Source organism: Populus euphratica, unplaced genomic scaffold, assembly GCF_000495115.2.
Source record: "Populus euphratica unplaced genomic scaffold, PopEup_1.0 scaffold546.1, whole genome shotgun sequence".
Lineage (NCBI taxonomy): Eukaryota > Viridiplantae > Streptophyta > Magnoliopsida > Malpighiales > Salicaceae > Populus > Populus euphratica.
The window spans coordinates 95337-108808 of record NW_011500420.1 but is presented as its reverse complement, the minus strand read 5'-3'; the positions used below and the strand labels follow the sequence as shown (position 1 = coordinate 108808).

Genomic DNA, 13472 nt, shown 5'->3' with positions numbered 1-13472 from the left:
ATTGATAACGTCAAAATTGGAACCACTTGCAACATGAATGTTGTAAGAAATTGTCTCATCTTTCTTGTGTAAACAATTCAGCTCATTTGGACTTCTAGAACTCCAGATATGGATCAAACAATAAACAATGCTTGGGCTGGAAGACAGATTCAGACTTCTTTGTTGTTGCTCCAATTTGGACTTGAAAATGGCCTTTTTAGATCTTGGGCTCCATATGAAAGTTGTAGGCCTATCTCTTACCTTTCCATCCATATAAAGTGGACCTAAATCTGAATCTACAACTTTAGATACAATCCAATTACCGAATAGTGTTCCGGTATAGACTGCACCGGCATCTCCTTTCGAAGTTTAGCCATCTCTTTGTCCTTTCAATTTCAGTTCTTAAATTCACCAATCAATCCTTTCATTTATATGATAGGCCTGCATTAAAAATAAACATTTACCATAAATTATAGGTATCTTATATTATTAGATACATTATTACAAAACATGTTTTAGTTAAGGAGTTATTGATACTTCAAGTGCAAAATGATGATATAAAACCTTGATAAAAATGCACTTTTAAGTACTAATCAGATGGTAAGCTTCAATGACTCTTTTCACTCTTACTTACTCGAGTCATATCTTGTGATCTTGAACCCTAGGAAAGACTTGATAGCATCATACTTCTTTGTCCTCTGCCCTTTATCTCAATGATTGCCAAGTTTGCTCGACATTCTTCTTAGAAAGGGGAATCATGGAGCCAGCCCTACTAGGAGTTTTTGATTGCCCCCAAGCTTGATCATGCCCCCAAGTGTTTAATTTGGGTTTAGGGATGAGGCTATAGGAAGGAAGGTTTGACAGAGAGTTGTTTTCATGCAGAAATTTTGGAATTTCAAAGCTATTCCAAACACAAAAGTCATTTTGACATCGATTCAAAACAAACTCATTCTGAAGAAATTCAAGTGATTCCTATGGAGAGGTTTTCAGAAGTGATGAAAAATTTTTTATTTTGGTTTTGGTTAAAATATGAATAACACGAAGTGACATCTGATTGATCATAAAAGGTTTAAATTTCAATTTGAGGGAAAAGATTTATTTGCATGAATAATGATTTTGTTTCACATGAGAAAGCACTACCTACTCATCCAGATTGCTTGCCTTTGATTAGAAAGGGCTTGATTAGGCATGTAATGTAGGCTTGGGCTATTGGATATGAAGAAAAGGATATTTGTAGGCTCAAAAGGTGTTTAAGGGACTTTAAGACTAAGGATCACTAATGCTTATATCCCAAACTTTTTTGTTCATACATTTCTGGACCTTGGAATTGATTTGTGAAGTGGTCCATGTTGCCCCCCAGTGTTGGGCTTGGGATCTTTCTCTTTATTTTATTTTTCTTCATTTGGTCGCGCATCACTACATTGGCCCTTTTTTATGCTAAAATTTTTTAGATCCTTTGGATTTTTCTTCCTTTTTTTTTTATGGCCCCCAGCTTTGTATGGGCACCTTCGAGGATTAAGAATTTTCTTTTATGCCCCCCAGTATTGTTTGGGCACTTTCAATCATTAAGGATTTTTTGGCATTTGCCCCCCTAGTGTGGGGTGTGATCCTAGTCAAGGTTATTTCAATAAAAATGCATTTGGCTCAAAATGGGACTTCAAAGAATATATTTCAGCCTTGTGAAAAGATTATCAAAGATGGTATTTCTTCATCTCAAATGCATGCATTTAGGATCCGTAAACCTTACTTTCATGCGAGTATGCAAAGTGATTTCTCATTATTCATTCAAATAAAACTCCGCTTTTGGAGTCACTTCATTGTTTTTTTTTTTTTTTTGGTGTATGGTTACCTCTCTAAGGAATCTCTTGAATTTCCAGAACTCGTTTGTTTCGAACAAACACCAATATAATTTCTGTTTTTGTACTAAACTTTGATTTCCCAAAAATCCTTGTGAAAACATGCATGGAAGAAAGGGGAAACACGCCCAAAGATTCTTAGCGCAATGGTCTCATGTTCAGAGGTTATGTTCAACATGTTATTTGCATGAAACAACAAAAAATGAAGGTATGTCATGAATTCAAGAAAACACATGATCTTATTAACAAGTAAGGCTTAGTGGACAGGGAAAGTCTTGTGGAATTTTGCGCCAAATTACCGATAAAAACTAGAATTGGGTGAAAAAATCAAGAAGTTTTTGCAGGCATGATCGAACAGAGGTAGTTATTTTTTGGGCAGAACAAGAACAGGCTCCATTCTGCAATGGTGATGCAATTCCCCTTTGGTCAGCTTTCCCACAAAAGCTTGTATGGAAATGTTGTACTATGCTGAGGCTCTTGACCGTGTTTGCCCCCAACTTCTTCAGGCTGAGGTGTTATTGGGGTTTGAACAAAGATGATAGATCAGTTGGAAGGAACCTCCATAGAGTTATTTCTCAATATTTGCTTGACTAAGCTAGAGGCGAGTCAACTTTTGTCCAGACACTCCAACTCTTTTTGAAAATGGGTGCTGCGGCGAGCGCGCTCTTTGTCTCCAATGTTTTTTCCCGCTCAAAATTAGGTGTTGTAGACTCGTAGGGAACCCACTTTTCATTCTGGTGCATGCATGACAAATGTATGAAAATGACATATATATGATGAACTCACCCTTCGAGGGGTGACATATGATCGTAACTTTTGTACGATGAAACAAGAATCTTGATTCTTGCCCAAACTCTACAATGAAAATTTTTGAAGTGACGGTCATTCTGTCACCTATAAATCTTGAGTTCAAGATGCTTTAAGAAGGTTTTGCCCCAATGCAAATAAATGATAGCACATACAACCTAAGGACAGGTATTATTTATTATGTGAACATGAGTAGGTTTTCTACCTGGTTTCAAAAGGGTCTATGAACTGCCTAGTGACCACATCGCGTGAAGGCAGTATAGGGGTTTACAAGGAATGGTTAGGGCACCGTATGACCGCCATTATCAAGAAAACACTCAAGTCATAGTTGGATGTTTCGCAAATCTGAAACCCGACTGAAAGTCATGAGGCAGACCGCTACTCCCCACCTAACTTAGAAGCTTGTGTGTGATTTCAAAAATAGATGCAAGTGATGCATGAAACAATTCTAAAAATGTATGGATAAAACAATAAAATAAGACAAAAATGCCAAAACTTAAACACATCAAATACACAAAGCTTAATCCAATATTGTTAGAAACAGTACCTCCCTAGTGTTGTCGCCATTCTGTCACACGTCGGAAAATCTGCGCGACATCAGCTCTGCCTGACGATTTTTCTCTTCTTATGTTTGTTTGATTTGATCTTGTTGGATTAATTGGGAGTCACCACCTAGTATTTAATTGAGGAATACTAGGAAACCCGGTTGTACTAGTCTTATCAGAAATTCGCGGGTAAGAGACTGGTTGTCGTTAGGGAAGGTATTAGCACCCCTAACGCACCCTACCTGAGGTAAGCTGCATCGTGGCTGTGATGTGTTAAAGAAGTTTTAAAATTTTTACCTTTTCATTGAATTTTAGAAATACAAATTCCGTACAAATTTGTACTTCTACACCGTGATCCAATTAAAATATTAAATCCTTCTTTATTCTTTGTAGTCTAATCATAAAAAAAATTCATAAAACAAATACACACACATTTTTTATTATATTTTTTTCTTTTTTTTCTTTTCTTTTCTTTTTAGATCCACATTACAAATTATAAAAATTCAAAACTAAATAAAAATTACATTAAATAATTTAAAATTTACAAAACAGTCCCTAAAACTCTAGAAATTGCATTGAAATCCCTTCTAGAACTGCCTAAACTCGTGGCGGCGCTTCCTTCCATGCACCACCGTCACTGGTGGCCCATGGGTTCACACGCCACCGCAATAATGCCAAAAAATGTGGGTCCGACTCAGCTTCTTCTCCTTTTCTCTTCTCTGCCGATGGTGACACCCACCGTCACCTACAAGAGAGCAAAAACCCAACAAACAGTCAGTTTCAATCCATTTCAGTCTAGATCTGCTTCTCTCCCTTCTCATTTCAGGCAGCGGAAAGACCAAGAGGTCACCAGCGACTAGGCTTCTGTTGATGGCCGATCTAGCAGTGGTGGTCTTTTGTGGCCGCTGTTGGGTTGTTGATGGCGGGTGGATCTGCGACCGACCAGTTGAAAGAGATGACTGGTCTTGGCCGGCAGAGGAAAAGGGAAGAGACCGGCTGGCTGAGGAGAGATGGGGCTGCTATGCTGTCAACTGAAAATGAGAGGAAATGGGGGAAGATTGGCTGCGGGTTGAAAAGAAAATGGAGTGGCGTTGGGCAGAGGGAGCTGATGGCCAGTTGAACGCGGTGCCGATACGTTCAGAGGTGAGAAGAGAGGCTAGGAGATGGAGGCAGGTTTAGGAGCTGCGAAAAGTAGAGGGAGCGGCCAAGGAGAAAGTGTGTGGCGACTGTGGGGAGAAAAAATTGAAAACCGAAGGGGGGCAGCCGGTTCTACAAAGGCTGAGGCTCAGCCCTTGGCTGGCGAGAAGAAGGAAAAATCTGATGAGGGGGGGTGGTCAACGCCTCTTGTTTTTTTTCAAGAAAGATAGTTTAGGTTTAGGTTATTCCCTTTTGTGTTGTCCCTTAAAAATTGTAAAAATACCCTTTTTTCTTGTAAAATTGCCCCCCTTTGTGCACGTTGAAAGCTGCTATTTATAGGTAAAATGTTGCTTGGGTTTCAAAATTGGTCCCTAAACTTCTTTTTTTTTTTTGTAAATTTTGATTTTTCTTATTTTTTTGAGTTTTTTTTTTAAATGAGCAATATCAACATCGGCTCAATGAGGAAAAATTGATGATTTTAAAAATAACGCGTTAAAAGTTGAACGCGTTCCAAATATCTTTGAAAATTTAAATTCTTTTGAGATGATGCTGAAAATGCTAAAAACGAGGCAAATATATTTAAAAATGTATTTTTTGGATTTTTGTTGTTTTTCTCTATTTTTTTATTTTTCTAAAAATTTATCAAAACACGGGTCAAAAATTGGGGAATAACCTAGAATTGGGTTATGATAGTTAACATGATTACATTAGTTATCTTATTCGAATAATGCTAATACTTGTAAATATTATTAGGCATTCATGCTTATAACTTATGTTAACAACAAATCAAGTTCCTTTTATAGCTTAGGTGTCGGTTATACCATACAGTATGAGCTATGAAAGTGCGAAGCATTTGTTGTACCAAGTGTTATACAACATAAATCTAGATTAGTCAGTTAACAAGCAAAGTATTATAGAGCAAACAAGATAATAAATATAAAACATATTAGTATAAAACATTAAAGTCCATATTAAGTTTACACTATACTTATTCTTACACCATTAGTGCAACATTTTCACCTTGACATAATAAACTTAACTAAACATAATGAAAATAAAAAAAAATAAACAAAATAAGAATATAAATAAGATAAAAGTTAACTAAGTGAAGGAAAGGAAATGAAAGGCATAAACAAGATATTAATGAAAATAAAACTTAAGCATTACAAAAATACAAAGAGCAAAAATAAAAACATGATCTTGATCTGGAGACCAAGATGTCTAAATACATGGCAAATGCCTCCTTTTATAGGCTAAAATTGGGAACTATTGATTTGATGACTAATTGATGAGTGGGTGGCAAACTCTTGACTTGATGATAATCCTTATCTTCTCTTGTTTGCCCAAAACGTCATTGATAACGTCAAAATTGGAACCACTTAGAACATGAAAGATGTAGGAAATGGTCTCTACTTTCTTGTGTAAAAACGTTAGGTCATTTGGACTTCTAGAACTCTAAATATGGGCTAAACACTGAACAATGCTCGGGCTAAAGGACAGATTCAGACTTCTTTGTTGTTGCTATAATTTGGACTTGAAAATGGCTTGTTTAAGTCTTGGGTTCCATATAAAAGTTGTAGGCCTATGTCTTACCTTTTTATCCATATAAAGTAGACTTAAATCTGAGATCTACAGCTCCAGATATGACCCAATTACCGAACAATGTTTTGGTTTGGACTGCATCGGTATCTCTTTTTAAAGATTAACCACCTCTTTGTCCTTTTAATTTCAGTTCTTAAATTCATCAATCAATCCTTTCATTTATGTTATAGGCCTGCATTTAAAATGAACATTTACCACAAATTAAAGGTAACTTATATTATTAGATATATTATTATAAAACATGTTTTAGTTAAGGAGTTATTGATACTTCAAGTGCAAAAAAGATGACATAAAAACTTGATAAAAATACACTTTTAACACTTCAAGTGCAAAATGATGATATAAAACCTTGATAAAAATGCACTTTTAAGTACTAATCACACCCCCCAACCAGCTTATTACTAGTCCCTAGTAATCAAAGCATTAAAATAGAAAAATACTTTTCAAATTCCACAAAGCAAGGTATTCATCATTCAACTTCCATTAATCTATCTAGATAAACAAACTCTCATTAAATTTATATATCTGCTCAATACCTCTTAACAAGATATTAATAAACCTTTCTTATGTACTCAATGTATCAATACATAATTATGGGCTTTTCTTAGAAGAAAACAAAATTTTTGTTCTAATGTTTAAGGTTCACTTCCTTAGGTTGAGATTTTTTTTTTTTAATATATATACATATAACTTAAGACACCATGCATCTTTAACCCATGTAACAAGCTTTCGGCTAATGACTTCTAGACCAATTGGTCTTATGGCATTAGGTGTTGAGATACCCCTACGAGCTTAGTAACTCGAGTCACAGATATTGATACGTAGATAGTGCAATGTTTGATTCCCTTAAGCTTTTCTCCTCAACCCATGTAACAAGCGTTGGGCTAATAACTCCCAAGTCAGTTGACTTTAGGGTATTAGGTGTTAAAACACCCTTTCAGACCAATGGCTCCCAAAGAGATTTGGGGTAGATGGTAAGACCAAGCCTGTAAGCACACCTCAATGTCTCCACACACAGAGAAAGAGCATAAGCATATGATTCAAATTCCGTATGCAAATGCAGTTGGTGCATTAATGTATGCAATGGTTTATACGAGACCAAATATTTCACATACTGTTAGTATGGTGAGTAGGTATATGCATGATCCTGCAAAGGGTCACTAGCAGGCAGTTAAGTGGATTCTATAATACATTCATAGCACAATTGATATTGATTTGAAGTTTGAGACGGATGATAGACTAAGACAATTTATTTACTTATGTGGATTCGGACTATGCTGGTGACTTAGACAAGCGTCGTTCCACAACAGGCTATGTGTTTACACTTGCTAAAGGGCTCATAAGTTGGAGGTCAACGTTACAATCAATAGTAGATTTGTCAACAACTAAGGTAGAGTACGTGGTAGTAATGGAAGCTTTCAAGGAAGCTATTTGGTTACATGGGTTGATTGAAGATTTGGGAATTGTTCAAGAGCACGTGGATGTCCATTGTGATAGTCAAAGAGCTATTTGTCTTGCAAAGAATCAGGTTCAACATTCCCACACCAAGCACATTGATATTCGATTTCATTTTATTCGAGAAATTATGAATGAAAGGGATATTCTGCAACAGAAGATTGGTACAACAGATAATCCAGCTGACATACTCATAAAATATATCTCAAGGATCAAGTTCCAACATTGTTTGGACTTGGTCAACATCTCTCGGTATTGAGCACCTTCAGGGTGCAGCGCCATATGGCGCATTAGAGGCAGCATTAATTGATCACGAGGATTGGATGGAAAAATCTTCTCAACTTTTTTCCAACCACCATGACTTTTTTGTTGTAGCAGTTAATTGTTGGTTGACATTTATTAGGTTGCACATGGTTGCTACCAAGGCTTTCATTTCTCTTATAAATGGAGATAGAGACGAGAGAGTGAAATAGATAAAGAGTGCAAGTGTAGAGGAAAATAATGCAACTATAAGAGTGAGTGCAAGTATAGATTTGAGAGAAACATCGAGTGTAAGAGTGAAATACTAGGTTTTGTGAGGTTGTATTGGGTTGAGTTGAGTGTTTGTATCATTACTCCAACAATATACAATCTGCTGTCTCCGTGGATGTATCCAGTTTTGGAAAACCACATAAATTTGCTTGTTTGTATTTTATTTGTGTTTGTTTTTGGTCTAGTATGCACGACAAATAGATCATGCACCACTGCAAAGTTTAAATCTTTTCAATGAAATTCAAACTCAACTATCAAATTCGATGCATACCAAAATACACACTAGATCCAATAGTAGATATAATATCCACGAGTCATTGCTCGTTTTATTACAATACATTCGATAACATTCATAGAGAATTCCACCATGAGCTCAAAGTACGAATTCTACACCATTATTCATACAGAGGCACTTGCTCAATATATAATAAAGTGACATAATCTTTTAAACTTGATGGAATTGTGTAGGCATCGTCATCATTCCCATAAATAACATCTGTTACTCGAATAAGATTAACAAAATGTTGAAGGAGAAGCATTGGAGCATTAGTTGGCCTCATGCAATCTTCATTGATATCCTTCCACGCATTAACGTCCATCTTTTCTATCTCTTCAATTGCTTTCTTCTCCGATGCATCATATTGTTTCATATAGCATTCAACACCGGATGCGCAGTCTCCTCTCTTTTGTTCATCCTTCAAATATATAAACGATGTTATAGTTTTTAGAAAATAAACTTAACATGAAAAATTTCTGAACACAAAAATATTGAGAAGAAAGAAAGTCATGAGTTGAACAATTTTTTTGATGCACGAAATAATTGAAAAATCTTGTAAGTTATTAACTATATCATAAGTTGAACTAATACTTTTTCACTGAAAAGATAAAATTTGAAAATAATTTTAACAATTGGTTCCTTGCTTATATAAGATATGAGAATACAATTCTCGATGTATCTAGTAATTTTTTATTTTAAGAATTCGGACACCGTACCTCGTGGCCCACAATGTCATTCATCAAACGACCAATCATCTTTCCGGCTTTAATAATTTTTGGATTACATTTTAGCCATTCATACTCCTCCCCTCCTGCAACTTCTTCCATTCCAAGGAAGGATGCTGCCATGATTACCCCATAAGCACTTGTGGCTAATCCATTGCGCACATACTCATCGAATGTTGGGACATGGCATTTATCTGCCCACTCCGCCTCCGCATGGTAGCCTCTCACCAATTCTTTGAACTAATAGCATACAAATAAAACAAAGATTGTGTGGTAAAACCGATGAAATAATTAAATTAATATATATACAATAACAATATATTATGCTAGAAATAGTAAAAGAAAGCATGAGACTGGAAAAATATTCATACTGCCTCCTTCACATAATTTGAGGCATAGGATCTTCCTTGCTTTCCCATGTCATTCTCAGTTTCGTTGAAAAGATTCAGAAGTGCTTTGTAAAGAACTTTCATGTAATCGGCAGGTAGTTGATCAATAGCATTCATGCTGCATCTGAAATTGAGACAGAAAATTCCATTCCTTTCCTGAACATCTTTGTGTCGACTTCTTTGTTTATGAAAGATTTAGAAGAGAAAGACAGACTATGAGGTAACAAGAAACAAACCTTTCAATTGCATTAGTAAAACGTTGTATTTCTTCAAAAGATGCATATGCATCATATGTATCATCTACCAGTGATACAATTTTTGTATATTTCGTGGCCATCATCCGAGAGAAAGCATATTGAGGCTCGAAATGGATTCCATTTGCCCAGAAATAGATCTCTACAATTCTATCTCTTGCATAAGGAAACTCCTCAGCAAAATTTAAATCATTCCACCACCTAAAATGTAAATAGCAACCGAGTAAATAAATTCCAATAGAAACTTAGTCTGATGTCTCTCTCGAACTCGAATACAAAATTACCTCGAGAGAATGGATAGCTCTTGTTGATGCAGTAGCTGAACTCGATTGAAATCTATCTTGGCAAACTTGAGTAGAGTGTCATTCCGAGACTCCTCCTCTTCGTAGAAAGAGATGTATTTTCTAGCCTCTATTCTTGGTACGCCTTTGTGAAAGGGCCGGATCAAAGCATTCCTAATATGGTCTGCTAGACGTGGGCTTGATTGCATAGCCGAAGACTCCAGGTTTGCCTTTGTGTAAACAAGGGCTTCATCCAGTACCTGTTCTCCATGCACACCTAAAAATGAAGCTTCGTACAAGCCCAGGATGCTTTTAACATCGTTGATGATTGTTTTCTTAAACTCTCCATTGGTGTCCTTGAACTTGTCGAACACAACTGATGATTCAAAAAAAAAAACACAACACAAATTTTAGCCAACTTTCAAAAGATGTTTGTGGATTATGAAAGAATATTTACTTAGTTTCACGGAAGTTTTGCTAGTCACAATAACTTTACTGTTCTAGTCTTTTTTTTAATAATCTTAATTTGACCATATATTACTTCTTGTGAAAGAAAGATTTAGCAGAGTTTAAAGTACTGTTCAAGAAATAATTTTTGAGATGTTAATTAATGTTTGAAAGGCTATAAAGTGGAAGTATGCGCTCACCGCAAGGTATTTTGAATCCATGCTGTCTTAATACTCGAAATAGAAGTGACACAGTGTAGAGATCAAAGTCATGTTTCTCAAGAAGATCAGGAAGGTCATCAAAAATTTGTTTGAGGCTGTTTTCAATCTCGTCGTCAAAATGATATGACACACCAAGCCGACATAACAGATTAATGAATTCAATATGTTCCGCTGGATCCTTTGTGGATGCCATCAGCATGTCCTTCACATTTTCCTTCAACACTTCTACTTTTCGGTTGTATGACTCGAATTCCTGCATTGAAATATTCAGTAAGAATCAACTGTCATATTAATTAGATTTTAAAACGATTACTTCATATAAAAAAAGAGTTAGTTATAACTTAATCTCTAGTTTATCTGAACTAATTAAACAATTATTAAAGTTTTGGAAACTATATGAAAAAAAAAAAATTTACTCTATCAAAAGATGAATTCTTTGTTTAAAATAAAAGCAATCAACGGCTAGACAAAAGTGTAACTACTTTAACATCAACTTTGGCCTGAGAGGGGTGGAGACATAGGATATATATGATTTTATATCATTAAAAAACACACAGACAGGTAATATATAATTAAAAAATTTAAAAACAAATTATGAAACATCAGATTCTAATCTTAGGGCAGAATTGGATGATAGATCCCACAAATCTAATGGCTCTAATAGCTTGTATATAGTTTTGAAACTTAAATTTTCTTAATACTGCTATACATATATAGAAGAGAAGTAATTTACCGTTTGTGGGAAGGAAAATGAAGCGAAGCTACAACCCCACAAGCTTGGTGGGAAATTTGCCTCTGGACGAGAATTGTTTTGACGATTATTGCTTGCTGTTAAATGTGCTTGGGTTTCCATTTTTTTTAAGATGAACTAGAGGCCAGTTCTTTAATGGCTGGTTGAGTATCTAAATCATCAAAGGAAGGCTATTTATAATAAAATATCTAGACGTTACATAAGAAAAATGATTTTGGTATTGAAGCATAAGAAAAAGGGTTCAATTTTGTCTTCACAAGTTAAGTTATGGTTCAATTTTGTTTTCAATCATGAAATGGCTTCAAATGATTTGAGACAGGTTAGCCTCAAAATAGACTTGATTGCATAGTAGCAAGATAATCTGGGTTGCGTGAAAACATATCATTTCTATACAGAAATTATAAAAATACAGAAATTCATTTTAAAATGGTATCCGAAACACATTCATTACTAACTCTTTATTTTCATCTCTATAACCAAATATATTTATGTATTTATTATTTTCATCTCTTTTATTTTATAACAATAACCACATACCATTTTTTTTTCATATTAGTAGATCCATATAAAGGTGGCCGGTCTTGAAATATAACATAATAGGGACTGCAAATAAATAAAAGTGAGTATAAAAATTATTGTTTATATTAAATGATTTCTGAACTTTTTTCTAGTAAATTGTGTTTTTGGATTTATATTTTTTTTTCCAAAATATTAGTATTGAGAAAGGATATGTATAAAAAAAATGAAATTGTTTGGAGAATTTACTTTGATTGTGTGAGTTTGTAATATGAAAATTCAATATCATGAAAATATTATTTGTTCTCAAACTAGTTAATATTGAATTTAAAGCAAATATATATTTACAACTAATATATAAACTAATATATAGAGACATCAAAATTCTTTTGTTTTATTAGATGGTAAAAAAAAAATACTGTTCTAAAAATAATATAAGAATTTGTTTAGTTTTTCTTTATAAAATAAAAAAAAATCAAATAGTTAAAGACCTGTGTATTTATAGTATTGAGTAGTTGAGAATAACTTAATGATTTATATTGACCTTGACCAACCGTTTCTATTTATACATATATATATATATATATATATGGTAGAACATGTTAATAATTATAGGGATTATAACATTAAAATAAAGTGAAGCTTGGTGGGAAATTTGCCCTTCGACGATAATTGTTTTGTTGATTGGTGATTGCTGTTAAATGTGCTTGGGTTTCCATTTTCTTCATCATCAAAGGAAGGCTATTTATAGGGAAATAGCATGACGTTTTGTACCATACCTTTTCTTATTGCATTCCTTAATTAAAGGTGTTTTTAAATTAGCGATGTTTATTTTTTAAAATATTTTTTTAAAGAAATATATATTTAAATGATATTTTTTATTTTATAAAATTTATTTTTGATATTAACATGTTAAAATAATTTATAAATATAAAAAAATAAATATAAAAAAAATAAATTTTAATAAAAAATGTTCAACTTCAATTCCAAATACCAATTACAAGTAAAACATTTGAGTCAGCACTTGAACTTTTTAAATGTGTTTTAAAAGAAAAATAATAAATCATTAGATGTAAATATTAAAAAAAAAAAGTGCAAGAGAGAGGGGGAGAGAGAAGAGGGAATAAGTTTGGAAACAAAAATAGGTAAGTAAAATCACTTCCCATTTCCACTCGTCAAAACAAAACTATGTTATAAATATTGTTTATGTGTGATTGAAAGAATAATAAATCATTACAAGTACGAAAATATTAAAAATAAAACACCAAAAAGAGACGGAGAGAGAAGAGAATACATATGAAAGAGAGTAGAACTACAGTCAATTTCCTATATTACCCAACCAACTCTGTTTCAATATTACAAAAGATAAAAGACTTGTATTCGTTTCAAAACTTCAAAACTCTTAATACAGTATTTGACATAAATCCATCTTATTTTTTGTGGTGTATTGAAAATAAAAGAGAATAGAAAAAGGTAATAAAATTTTTGGAGGCTTAGAAATAGGTATAAATGAATAAAGAGTATTATTATAAATAAAAAACAAAGAAAGCAAAAAAGAGGGTACAAAGTAGGGGTGAGCATTTTCGGTTCGGTTCGGTTTTTATCTAAAAAACTAACCAAAATCAAATTTTAAAAAATTTAAAAGTTCAAACCGGAACCCAACCGGAATCGGTTCAAACCGACCGGTTTCGGTTCGGTT

At 33.9% G+C, this 13472-nt stretch overlaps 2 protein-coding genes and 1 long non-coding RNA gene across 4 annotated transcripts in view; 1 reads left to right on the top strand and 2 right to left on the bottom strand.

Moving 5' to 3' along the window:
- The first annotated feature begins 3451 nt into the window (after positions 1 to 3451).
- Positions 3452 to 13472, top strand: part of LOC105114566 (uncharacterized) — a 16435-nt gene continuing 6414 nt past the window's right edge. The window contains exons 1-2 of the long non-coding RNA XR_840163.1: positions 3452 to 3576; positions 11381 to 11384. This is a non-coding gene — a long non-coding RNA (uncharacterized LOC105114566). The remainder of the gene's footprint in view (positions 3577 to 11380; positions 11385 to 13472) is intronic.
- On the bottom strand, positions 8225 to 12492 carry LOC105114565 (probable terpene synthase 6). 2 transcript variants are annotated; one of them, XM_011011141.1, is made up of 8 exons: positions 12433 to 12492; positions 11240 to 11299; positions 10486 to 10759; positions 9842 to 10214; positions 9540 to 9758; positions 9286 to 9427; positions 8906 to 9154; positions 8225 to 8607 (listed from the first exon to the last, which is right to left on the bottom strand). In XM_011011141.1, exons 1-8 carry the CDS (start codon positions 12490 to 12492, stop codon positions 8308 to 8310), a joined length of 1677 nt encoding a protein of 558 aa, XP_011009443.1. In that variant the 3' UTR covers positions 8225 to 8307. The 2 variants fall into 2 exon arrangements, with proteins under 2 accessions (XP_011009443.1, XP_011009444.1); XM_011011142.1 differs by lacking the exon at positions 12433 to 12492 and having other exon boundaries at positions 11240 to 11359.
- Positions 8276 to 13472, bottom strand: part of LOC105114568 (probable terpene synthase 6) — a 55559-nt gene continuing 50362 nt past the window's right edge. Inside the window, exon 10 of the mRNA XM_011011144.1 lies at positions 8276 to 8316. The gene's annotated coding sequence lies outside the window, so the exon portion shown is untranslated. The remainder of the gene's footprint in view (positions 8317 to 13472) is intronic.